We start from the raw sequence: 13,277 nt of genomic DNA, 5'->3' as shown, positions 1-13,277 counted from the left end.
TTACGTAAACTTCGCACCGAAGACGTCAATCAGTGTCCGGGTTGGACATCCTCTCTTCCACGCACGCGCGAAACTATGGATAAGAGGCACACATTAGGCTGAGCGTGTGAGGAGCAGACGCGGCGACACGCGTATACGCACGGGTGACTAAACCGAAAGACAACGGCGCTCAAGCGCATCGATCCACACGCCTTGACGGACTTACGTTAGTGACACGCACGCACAAGGCAAGCACAATGGGACCCGCGCACACACGTGCTGACGTGCACGCATGAGCACGCACAAACACGCTAACTTACTCGAACAGACACACTCGAATGCGCAAACCACGTGTGCACGAATACACGTCGACCAATACAGCACATGTCTCGCTCCTCGGTAAGCTGGCTGTGCATTTGAGACTAGAGCCACGAGGCTTCTTGAGGATGCTCTGTCTCCAGCTGCACGCGTGTGTTATGGCGGCAGCGCGGCAACATCAAGGGAAGCACAACGTAATTGTCGCTTTCTTATTCATTGTCGATGGGTTCTGTCAGCAGAGGAGGTGAGTCCTTTTTCGCCTCCTCTCTAGCGTTCGCCCTGCGAAAGTGGGGAGTGTGGAAGGCTTTGTGGGGAGGAGCTTCTTCAGTTACACTCTTAAGGCCTGTTCACACATGAAGCGGAGCGCTACAAGCAGCGCGCTTACCTCGCGCTAAGCGCGTGCTGACGGGAGCGTTCACCAGCTTTGTATCGCACCGTCGAAACTGTTGCTCATGGCAGACAATAAGTAGCTGACGCCGCATGAGCAGCGCTACATCGGCGCTTCGCTGCATGTGAGAACCGGCCTTTAACCTGTCACAGTGTGGCGGGAAGTACACCTACAAGGGAGTAACCTAATGTGAAAATTTCAGTCAATACTACGTTTGAGTAAAATGCAGAAACGCGCAGAGGGCGTGTTCCCGCTATCAGTGTCGCCCAATATACAATTGCATGACTTAAAAAAAAGCAAATTCATGCAAGTTTGAACAGGGAGTATTCACAGGCGGCCATAGCTGTGTGTGGAACTGATGAGCGCGTGCCGACAGCGAGCTCCCACAATTATTTTGCAACGTGCATTCAAGACCATTCAGATTGCCGGTCTTAGCAGCCTATTAATGTGAGCTCGTTCCGAGCACGCGCTCTAAACATTGCGCTCAAATATGGCGTCCAGTGAATACGCTCTATTGGCGACGTGAGCGATGGAAAGCGTCGCTCTGATCGGCCTTACACGATTGGCCAAATGCTGACTTCGACGTCAGGAAAGGATTTCTTATCGACGGAAATAAGAGGAATGCAAGAACTTAAATTTCGACGGTGTTGGCAGTGTTGCTCTGAGAACGCAATTATTTCAAGCTTCCACCATGCTCATTACAAACACCATTGAACTTGCTGCTCGCAAGGTAATGACGTCACGAAAGGGAACCATAGGAGGGCGCCACCAAAACATCTCGCCGCTAATAGCCACAGAGCGACTGACTTGGCAGGCACCTATACAGCAGTCAGACTGTCAAATATCACTGCAACATAACAAGCAGATCCGAAATCAAAGTTCTCGGTCAAAAACATACCCAATCTATGCTTTAAAAAAAAAGAGAAAGAGCTTTAGTAGATCGTTCTGATACCTCCGATATTAGGGAGTTTTAGGGAACTGTTTTCGCACATCCGTTAGGTACGGTGGGCCCTCCGGTACGAACTGCGCATGCGCTGCCACAGAAGATTTGCACATGCGCAGTGCGTACCGGACGTCCCATCGTACCGTATCGGACGTGCAAAAACGGTTCCCTAAAACTCCCTATCTGCACCCGACAACGATACGATGCATGCCCAAAGGCTTCCGCGGAGTATCCGCTATTAGAGAGTTTTAGTAGATCGTTCCGATACCTCCAATAGCCCCGATAACGATACTATGCATGCGCAAGGGAGGCGGTGGCGGAGTGTCGGGATATCGTTATCGGAGTCATGGGAACGATCTACTAAAACTCTCTATTGACATCGGAGTTATCGGAACGATCTACTAAAACTCCCTACTGCCAGCCCGAAAGAGTGCACGGAGCATGACCCAGCCAAGCAGACAGACAAACGCACGTCGTGACGCATTCCCGAACGTCTGATCGGTTCGGTCGACTTGCACGCTACTCTGGCCGCACATCCACGCCGGCGTGAAAACGAAACTGAAACAAACACGAGCAAGATAAAGTCGCCGCGGAAAGACATTATTCTGGACGGGAAATTCTCCCCCGCTGGGGAGAAAATGTCAAGCGGAATACCGCGACAGCGACTTCCCCCATCGCATTGCTATGCGTTGGGGTCCACGCGTGTAGGGGGCGCTCGGTTCCGTGAGTTTCGGGCCACGCTCGAGTGAGGGCGCCACGCGCACTCCCCCTGCTCCACTCGCGTTTACCCTTGAAAGCGAGCGGTGGGCAACCCTGCTGCTTCGTAAGCCCACTTAGGAAATAATCACCGACCGATCCCTCAGCCAGACTAGTCGGGGGGTGTAGGTCAGGGCTCCGGGGTTCCTAACCCTGCGTGGAGGGCTTGGCTTGGCTTCCAGCGGCTTCCCGCAACAGGAGAGGGGAGACACGTCATTCCGGATGACGTCATCCGAGCGTAGCTACTTGGGAGGGATTATGCGGGACCCGTTTTGTCTCCGAATGGATTCGGCTATTTATGGCTCTTTTTATAGTATATATATATATATATATAACTAGAGCAACAGGCAACGGCGTGCCAGCTCCGAAATAACTGTACTGTGCTCCCAGAGCCGCTATAAAGTAATGAGTATTTTTTTCTTATCTTTCTTTTTTTAATTGGGGATACTATTTCCGGATGTGGGAGGGAGGGAATTGGGATCTCACCCTATTTCTTAAATGTTCATCAAAACCGAAATATATCGCCTAAATATACCAATATATCGCCTGCGCCCAATATCTTAAATTATTAACAAATGAAACATGAAAGAATGGGGCTAATTGGCGTCTCAAAAGGCATACTGTGTCCCCCCATGGGGGGACACAGTATGCCTTTTGAGACGCCAATTCCCATCTCCGAATCTTAACCGTGGTAAAACATCGTAACTGCAGTGACGATGTTTTACCACGGTTAAGATTCGGAGATGGGAATTCACTTACGTCGTCATTTCAAGGTAAACTAGTCTCCAGTCAGTGACGACAAAAATTATAGACACAAATATTGTTTTGTTTTTTTCTACAAGTAGAAAACAACAATACAGATTATATTATGAGTGACATTACGAGCCCTAGTGTACTTTTCGCTGAACTACGAATGCCTTAAATTTATGTTTAAAATAAGGGAATTATGACATAAAATGGAATGTCGAAAACAGAAAATCTTCGAGGGCTTCATATGCTTTCGTCCGTTCATTTTATGATATTATTTTCTCTAATGATTGATGTTAAATGTTGGGCTAACTTTTCCTCGGCAACAAGACCCTTATTACCAAAAAGGGGCCCCTTCAACAGTTTTATTTTGAAAACTTCGGGACTCTTGCATGAATAAATATCTCACAAACTAACAGCTTGTCTGAAGAAAAAAAAAAACACGCACACAGTTTGGTTATACCTGAATGTCTGCCATCGAACCAACGTGCCGTTCTCAATATTTCACGACAAAACACAAACTCAGCTCGCCACAATCCGAAAATAGCTCCCAATTAGGAAGCCATATCACAACCGCACGGCGAAAGCCCCCTTACGAAACGACAATTCATCTCGCTAAACGACAACCCACAAGAAGCCTCCCAAAACACTGACCAAAAATAATCGAAACAAACACGAAAAAGCAAATTCCTGGCGCCCCACGTCCGCGCGCTCCGCCCACCCCCGGTCTGGCCTTCTTCCTTTCGCGTAGCAGCAAAGTTCGTTGAACCAAAGGTAGAGCACCACCCCACTTTGTGTGCGTGCGTGTGTATTCATCCGCCGGCCGCCGTTCAATGTGTAAGCGTCGACTTGATATCTAATATGCGTCAGTGATGACACGTTGCGCCCTCGTCTCTACCGCCTCGCCTTGAATGATGACCGATGAGGGCCTGGCGTCCCCTGAGAGAGAAAGAAAAAAAATATAAAAGAGTACTTCTCTTCGGGGAAACCGCCGCTGAAAAGTAAAAGTTTGGTGGGGGCGGTTGGAACGCGCTTTTGAATATTACGCGAGACGGACGTCCTGCTCATATGATGACGTCATCGCGTGCCTCCGCGGTTGGTTGTCTGCTGCTCTTCGGAAAATTAGAATCTCCGTCGCGTGTCCCGGAAATTGGGTCTAAAGATTGGGAATTTTGAGAGGGTCCAGCAGCCAAGAAACCGGGACACAAAAGCGTAGGGGGAGTTTAGGGAAAGTTTGAAGAGATGAAAGTTAGGTTCGTGCTTATGGACTGCCGCCGTGACTTGCCCTTTCCTCGGCAGAACGTATAAACTCAAAATTTAAAAAAAAAAAGAAAAAAAAAGAGAAAAAGTCCTGTTTGATATTGTGTATTACCGTTAAACACAGAACTAAAATAAAATATGACTCGCGACGTAAATTTTGCGCAATCTTTTTCTTCTTCGTTTTGAGGCATTTTCTTTTTTTTTTTTTTTTTCAGTGGCAGCGACGAATATATTGCGCATTACGAGAGAGGCTTTACTAGAAACACGTGGCTATCTTGTAAGAACAAACCGGTGATTCTTGTAGCTCAACTAAGTGATATATAAACGCTTTTAAGTGATCGTAATAGTACTCAAGTTCAAAGTGTACGTCGTAGATTCACACACTAAAAACTCGTTTGTTGAAATGTATTTTTTTTTTTTATTCCTCTACTCCGAGCCATACTCGAAAGTAAGCCTCTGCACATATCAGTATAAAATGTACCCTAAATACAAAAAAAAGAAAAGTGATAATCATTTTTGTGACATCGTTTGTCTTGCCTGAAAGAAAACGAAAATCAAAATGTTTAGTAACTTTTTTTTTTTGTTATTATTTAATTTGTTGGTAAGAGTACTGTTTTATGGGAGCTCGAGAAACCAGCGTCGGAAATTACAAACTAGAGGCGGTGACAAATTTAAAACGTCCCTAAATCCTCGAAAAAAACAACAACAAAAAACAACAACATCGACAGAGCGGTCAACGCGGCACTCTTACCTTCCCCTCTAAATTGCGCCACCGATCAAGCCTAACAAGACACAAAACGAAACAAACTAAAATCCTTCTTTCCTCGCATGAGTGGCGTCAACCTACTTCGGACTTCCGTCCGACCGCACGAAGACTTCGCACGCACGGGGCCGTCGCAGTTGCCTCACCAGCTTTGCCTCACCAAGAGTAAGACGACAAGAGACAAACTGCTTAATTTGAAAAAAGGAAAACCTTTTGCGTTTTTTTTTTCCGTCTATTATACTTTGTTTCTGACCGCAAACGACCCTGCGATGCGACGACGGCAATCAAGTGGAGCCAAAAGTGCATCGTCATGGTGTTCGTCGCCATTGGGAATTTCCGGTCATCTGCTAAATTAATCACGAAAGAAAAAAAAAATAAACGTAGGGCTAGATGGCGCAAGCTACCGCCCGTTACAAAGGCCTAGCCAGTATCATCCATCTCTCCAGGGCGCATTCACTGTGTGTGATTAGGTTTGAGCAGACGACAGCAAGCGCGCAAAGACGACGAGAGTTCGACGGCATGCGCGGTCGAACTGATAGTAAAAACGGAATGTATCCTCAAGGCGCGATGTCCGACTTGCCACAACTCGTATACAAATGAACCTGTCTCCTGAGGGGTACGTATCATTCTTCCGATTGAAACTTGTCTCGTTAAGCAATTAAGAAGCCCAAGACCCTTCTCAACGACCGCTGAGTAAATAAAAACAACGTCGTCCGTAAAAAAAAAAAAAAAAAAAAAAAAAAAAAAAGTAGAATTTTTGGTCGTCAGCAGTCAGCTGTGATTGGCGAATTTTTAGACTGCTGTTGTTTTTTTGTTGTTGTTTTTTCGTGGGTCTTTTTTTTCGCTCAAGTTTGACGAAGACAAACGCTTGACTATTATTCATCCGATCGTGAGCAAACACCAGACGACATCCACTAGCGGCTGACCTTTTTAAATGAATGGGTTACCCCAGAGGCGGTCATTCGACGAAACTCATGTTTGTCTAAGACCGCTTCAAAACTAATTTCAGTTCTTTTCTTTTTTTTATGTATACATAAACAAATTCGAACGAAACATTGCCATAATTCTTTGTACAGTCTGGGTAATCAGAAGAGAAAAAAAAGTGAAAACAATCCTGGCTGGAACAAATTTGCGTACTTACATTTCATCTTGCCGTTGTCGCGGACAGCTTGGTGTGACTTATAATGACTATGAAACAAAACAACGTAAGTAATCATTCCAATTGGAAGAATCTCAGGCGAGCAAATCATCTCTCTGAATTAAGATTAGGGACAGTTCGAGACAAACGGTGAGTAATCCTGGCTAGCTCCAACCCTGCGCTCGCGGTAATTGTTTTTCCACATGACCGAGTAATCACTAGCGTTCTTGCTATCCTGGGTTCGAGCCCCACCCCTGCCCGTTTCGATCTGGATGAGCATCGTACCGGCGTGCGGTCGTGTATCACTACTGCGTGATGCACGTTAAAGACCCCAGGCTAGCGGCTGTACCGCACTGGCTAAATTTCTCATCTACAGCTGGGAGACTCGTCGCCCCTGTGAGGCAGACCAAGTTCTAGGCTGTATAAACACACACACAACCCAATTTTTTTTTTTTTTTTTTTAGCGTTCTTGCTTAATTAGTAATTGCGTAGTCATCTGGAACACGGTCAAATTGTGTCAGGGTGATACTTTCGTTTTGACTCCCATTGTACACGATGACCGCAACCGCTCGTATACTGCAGAAAGAAAATGTTTAATCATTAATGTGAGTCCTTGTGTATATAGACCTCCACTTGTGAACACTCGTCACGTAGTCTACCCCATTTATTTCCAACCGATTTTATGAATTTCTTTTTCTTATCATCTAATAACGAAAGAAAACGAATTGTTGTTTCTATTGCGCACACCACGACGTCTTAGTCTACAGACCAACAGGTGGCTCTGACTGTCATCATGCTGCTGTCGGCGCGGCACGTTCTCAGACGCACACTTGTTTGTTTCGTAAACAACGTGTTGGCCAACATGGCCACTGACGACAAAAGCCGTCTCAACGCATCAGTCAAGCAGTCTCAAAGGTATACCAAACGCAACTACAACAACAACAGAGGCCTCGTGACGTCACGCAACACGTTGAAAAACGCCCATAACCCATATTTCGCTCTGGGTCGCCCACACGGGGATCTGAGCAAATAAAACGGAACGCTCCTTCCCTGTCAAATCAGACTACGAAAAAAAAAAAAAAAGACGTCTATATTTTTTTGTAAGGGTCGCGCGAACACCCACACGCAAAACTCGTGTAGGCGAGCATGGCTTTCCCTGGGTCTCATTTACCCTACTAGGGGTAGCCGTGCGAGTCGTCTACGCTGTCCTCCTCGGTCTCATTTTTTTTTTTTTTAATAGACCCGTTACACAACCGTGAAAGGGGTTTGTGTCGTAGTCGTCGCGTGCGTTCGCGCTCGACCCCGCATGCAGACTTCCCCTAATTGCTCTTTGAAAGCGAGCGAAAGCTGCTGCTGCTGCTGGCTGCGGTGGCGTATACAGCATGCACTCGGAGCACGCGACAGGTCATTGAACTTGGCGGGAAGCCCATTCGACTTAATGGCGCGGGGAAACCGAAGAGACGACATAAAATACTACAACATCGCTAAACGCTTTGCCTGCTCCCAACGGAACTCTTGGTTTCGTTCTGGGGGGTAGCGAAGTGCCTAATTGTCGTCGTAACGGGCCGCGCGCGCGCGCGCGCTTGGCGCAGAACAATTAGAACCGGAACTTCCTGCTCAACGGGCTCGGCTAGGCTTGGCGCGTCTTCTGGCCTGCAGATATCTTTCTGGAGAGGTGGGCGGACTTGCGATGCGAAAACAGGAGAAAGAGAATCGGAATTAAAAACGGTGTCGCATCTAAGTAGATGTGGGTTTTGTGCATATTGTTTTGATGTTGTGTGTGTGTGTGTGTTTTATGTTTTTCGTGTCTGGAGTAATCAACCCTCCGCGAACCACCAGGCTAATAGACTACTTACATAAAGCCCTGCATGCAACGCGGTGCGCGTTGCACTCTGGGAACTACTTGGCCAGGGAGGAGAGTGCCATGGTTTCGGTTTCGATCGACACGTCGACAAGAGATCATACACAGAGCGTGGACTATAAACGGCCGTTATTTTATGTTTTCTGGTCCCGAGAGCGTCATTTGGGGTCTCTAAACTAACATAAATGGCCAGACCTCGAAGCTTTAGCACAAGCCCGAGACGTCTAACTTGTCTTAACGCATGCTTGTTGTATTTTTGTACTTGAGCCTTTCTGTTAGCGTTCGAGGTATGTGGACGAGCCAGTGCTGGGAATCTTGACGGTGCGAAGCTCGGGGATCTTGCTTGTGTACGAATCAACAAGCTGTAGACAGCAGTAAGTATGCGTACATCGAGCTCGCGCCTTTACATTAGTGTTGTTGATCAGGAAGTTTGTTTGCTTCGTGCGTCCATAGACGAAATATAGCTTTCTGCAATTACTGTTTTTCTTAATACGCCTAAGGACGCGAGGTAAAACTCGGAGGCGCCATTGAAAAGCTCCGTTTGAACACACTTCTCATCGCTTATCTGTACTGCTCCGCAGCACTGCACGAATTCGTGAAGTCCCCGCCCGCTTGCATTTCACTAATATTGAACATCGCGTATACGCATAAAGTTATCCTGCAGTCATATAGGCACATTCACACATACAATCCATTTTAAGAAAGCAAAAGCCGAGCACTTGTGTGAAGAATGTCGCACCATCCGGTGGGAGTGTGCCGGACGGGCATGAACCCCGGTGCGCCAAACGAACGAAATTATTCAAAGCGTATATGACGGTTGGTAATGGCCGTAATATTTGTTATGTGTTTGCTCTGTTCCTCACTGAGTATGCCGAGATAATTTTAGACACACCGTTCAGGCAAAGATCTTGGGCGTCAGTAAAAGGTCGTCCAAAAAGGCTTAGCGAGGAGTAGGGGACGCCTGTTAGGGCCTCCGTCGTAACTATCCGATCTCAGCGTTTGTGAAAACTTAATCTTATATGAGCATAAAATTTGAGTGTGCGATATGTGATGACACGAGGAAGACATCATAGTAACTTTTTTGCAGTGTTGATGTCGAATTTATTGCGTTTCCTTAACAGTTAATGCGCCAACGCTGGCTCAACTTCGATACTCCTGTGAGGATCCGGATTGCTTTTTGCTCAATGAAGTAACACGAAACGGACGTTTGGCAAACGAAATACGTGTAGGGCTCAAGGTGACCAAATTTCAGTTGTAGTTCACTGGTACTAGACGGGATTGCTGCCACGAGCTCAAAGATGCACTCGTGGGGTGAGGGGACTAAGCCACGTCTTACTACGTTTGCATTCGCACGCACAATATCCAGTGTTTCGGGAACCAAGGAAAGTGCCCCGGTCTTCGTTTTTGTATCGTTCGAGAATGAGTGTATTGTACATTCGTGAAAAGTCAGATAGTCGAAAACGCAAGCAGCGCGTTCGGTCGCGGTGTGATAACTTGAGATGAAGCTGCTCAGTCGAAACCGAAACTGAGTGGCCAACTAGTTCCCAGGGTGCACTGCGTGGTATTTCGCCGCGATGGGGCGCGTCGGTTTTGGAAATTAATTTTTTTTTTTTGTAGGTTTGATGTAGGACAACGTGTCGCCATTGTTTGCTTTTTGTCTTATACGCCAATAGAAAGTCGAGGTTGTTGAAAACAGGGGCCCAGTTCATCATAAACCCATTAGTTATATAAAGTACTGACATTAGTTCACCGGAGCCGTCATAGCGCCTGTTTAAATGAAAACCCAAAAGTTACATTCTTTTTGAGTTCGGTGGACGGATTTTATAGCTATAATTGGATAACTAAACTTCAAGACTATGGTTAATACTATCTCTAGGGACCAGTTTTGTGCAGTTAAAACACAAAGTGGTGTAGTACAGATTCTAATGGAACAATTTGGGGCACTGGCCCTAATGAATGACACATTAATGAATGGCTAGAAGTTGACATGACATTTCGAATTTACTCTTGATTTCCGTGACAAATTGCTACATGCATTATATTTCCCAATATTTCGCAAATTTATTTGATACTTAAAAGTCCACAAGATGCAACTGGTCTTGCCAAGTGAGGCGTTTAACAGTGATTTCTCCCTTTATATTGTTATTAAATCTCGAATGTAAGGGTCTGTTTATAAACGAAATGTTACGTTTAATACATTTAAATTCTCCAAAACCCTGTTTTCTTTTTTTGTTTTTTTTCTCTCGTTATTAAAGAAATTAGAAAGCTACTTAACTATGAGACTTTGAAATGACTTGCATAAACACCTACATTCTGTCTTGACAAATGCTTCAATCTTCCACACTGACAGGCCTTACATTTAGCGCGAAGTAAAGAAGTGGAGTCGACTTGCCAACCTTCACCAAACGCTTAGTTGTTTATTGCCTTGCCATATTTTAAGCCCGCATATACGTCACACGAAGAAAAAAAAAATGCGGTACCTTCTCGATTATACTTAGTGGTAATCTTACGAACGCACTGACTACGATGAAAAGGTGAGATATCTTAGTGAGGTCAAGATACGTTTGCCATTGAGATGTCTGAGCGTGGGTATCGTTTATCTCTAACTTATGCACGGAAGTGTATGATAGGTACAAGGAAAGAGTTTCGCCACCGCACTAGCTTCTGAGGAGTGGCGCCGAAGCCATAACGAATGCATTCCACTTTGACAAATTTTATCTGATGTTGCCCATTTGACAAAGGGTCTCCCTAGGTAACATCGTTAGTGACTGTTATCGATCCTAACCTCGGAACTTCCCCGGACCGTACACGAACGTCAGTCCCACCTGTGCGGACAAAACAAAACAAAATATAACTGTCTTCAAATCGATACGAACGCCACTAAACCCGCTTAAAGCGAGCAGCCATGCTCCACAACCCGAAAGTGTTCACATTAGCGGAGAGCCCGCTGCCTAGCAGCGGCACCCAACACGCTTCGTTCCCAAGGGGGGAGGGGTGTCACGTGGGCTTCCCAAACAAGAGAACAAGCGCCTATGCAGATAAGCGTACACTGCGTGCGCTTTCCCATTGTGTACACCGGAACAGCACACACCTGGCCCAGACATTCCCTGTATAAACGAGCACCGCGAGAGCAAACAGGATGTGACGTCATCATCCACGTTGGGCGCCATTCTGCCGGGGGCCGCCGCCACGGCTGGTCACTCAACCAGCGCGCGCAAGGCCGCCTCCCGGTGGGCGGTGGCTTTTTTTTTTTTCAGAATCCAGGAGTCGCTGACGTCACCACACGACGTCACGTGACCGGCGGCCATATTTCTTTCATTCTTTCCACAACCGGAGGGGAGGGGGGGCCTGCGAAGAACGAGTTTTTCCCGCGAGCGCCCGCGTGAGACGGCGGCAGGGCGTTATTACGCGCAAAACGTGCCTCTGGGTCGTCGTCTCTCGTCCGTTGGCAGAGCGTCTGAAGCACGTCTGAAGGCCTGCAGCACACGCGGTTCGTCGTTCCCTCGGTCTACGCCTTTTTCCGCTATGTCTGCGAACCATATCAGGTAGGCGTGGGGTGTCTTTTTTACGGCTACTTGCGAAACGATCGCGGACTTTAGGGCCCGATAATACGCTCTATCTCTTGAGCTTTGAAAAAGAGTAGCCGCCTGCTACTTCTGTGTCATGATACTTGTTACAAGTGACGATTATAAGTTAGAATTACAAACAGTTTTGTCCAGCTCCGATAACGAACAGATATCGGACTATGGAGCCCGATGTATCTTTGGTCTTCGAGAGGGACTAGCCACCAGCTACTATGTATCGATACTTGTTACAGTTAGTTACTCTAGGTTATAAGTTACAATCATAAATGCCTTTTGTCTAAGCCCGATAACGGCCCCAACTTTAGTTTTGGCAGCCGTTGTGTCGTATATATATCCTAATACATCGTAGAGAGCAGCTGTCAGTAGCAACTGTCAGCCGGTGTTTTTTCCCCCGTGGTTTCTCCGTTTTTCCGCCGTGCCGGCTCCGGAATTTCTTTCGGTGACGCAATGCCGGCTTTGTTTTGAGGCTAATTTCAACCGGCGCCCAAAACGGGGCGGCACCGTTTTTTAGGTGGCGCAGGATCGCGTGTTCGGTTAGCAGCTGTTGGTTAGGAAGCTAACAGAGACAAACATGATCGTCGCAACAAAAATATAAAGCGTGGAACTACACGTGAGTCATTCATTTCGTTAATAAGCCATTATCTCTACAGGCGGTTCGTATGTTTGTGTTTCTTTGATGAATCTCTTCGCAAGATACTTGTCATGCAAGCTGAAGCTAGGTTCTTCTATACTTCTTGTCTTTGTTATAAGCATAGTACAAACTCATTTGTGAGCCTTATTTTACCTGATGTCGGTTACAGTGTAGCACTTAAGTGGCTGACGTTCGTCACGTCCTGTATGAGCGCTCACGAATTTCGAGCCCAGCATTGCTCACTGGGATATAAATAGCCTGGAAGCGGCATTCACAAAGGTGTATCTCCACCTGCTGTTCCGAAGCCCGATAAAGTAGTATTTGTGTAGGTATCTACTTTGGACAGAACTAGCATTTTGCACACGTTTGCTTTTCAAACGGTTTCCTCGAGTATTCAATGAGATAACGCACATAAAGCGTTCCAGAAGCTCACGTATAGGATATTGTCACATCGGTTATAACAAACAGCGGCTTAGAGAACAGTAGACGCGTACCGGACGTTTATGATAAGAACGCCTGCAACTATACAAGTTGAGTATTTTGGATCTTATTTATAAAAATGTTTTTATTGTTCGGCAGATCAGTTAAACTTTTTCACAGGAGGTTATAATGTATCTTCGTCAACTGAAGTTAGCTACATTTTCTCCCCACTCATCTCACACCCGCGTTTGTTCAAGCTTATGTTGGCAATTTTTCAACACGAGGGCATTGTTTGCATTCTCAGCTCTGTGTGGGTGTTCACTGTTCTGTAACCGACACGAACCATTCCTATTTTATTTTTTGTCATTGAATAGTTGATGCTACTGTAGATTCACATGCAGTTTAAAATCAAGAAGGCAGAGAAAGCCCTGATCCTCTCATTGCCAGTGAGGTACAACGAGATCGGCACTGACCACAGCTCGAGCCGTG

General features: G+C 46.3%; 1 protein-coding gene across 4 annotated transcripts in view; it reads left to right on the top strand.

Moving 5' to 3' along the window:
* Positions 1-13,277, top strand: part of LOC8034169 (microtubule-associated protein Jupiter) — an 85,378-nt gene that overhangs the window by 22,786 nt on the left and 49,315 nt on the right. The window contains exon 1 of one of the 4 annotated variants that reach the window (XM_029970444.4): positions 11,300-11,698. The exons of 2 other annotated variants lie outside the window; for them this stretch is intronic. In XM_029970444.4, coding sequence (XP_029826304.1) covers positions 11,679-11,698 — 20 coding nt within the window. In that variant the 5' untranslated portion in view covers positions 11,300-11,678. Of the gene's footprint in view, positions 1-11,299; positions 11,699-13,277 lie in introns of those variants that run through there. One more of the 4 variants, XM_040499514.2, reaches the window with a different exon arrangement.

The sequence above is a fragment of the Ixodes scapularis genome, unplaced genomic scaffold (genome assembly GCF_016920785.2).
Source record: "Ixodes scapularis isolate PalLabHiFi unplaced genomic scaffold, ASM1692078v2 PGA_scaffold13__105_contigs__length_92229423, whole genome shotgun sequence".
Lineage (NCBI taxonomy): Eukaryota > Metazoa > Arthropoda > Arachnida > Ixodida > Ixodidae > Ixodes > Ixodes scapularis.
This window is presented reverse-complemented; position numbering and strand designations above follow the sequence as displayed.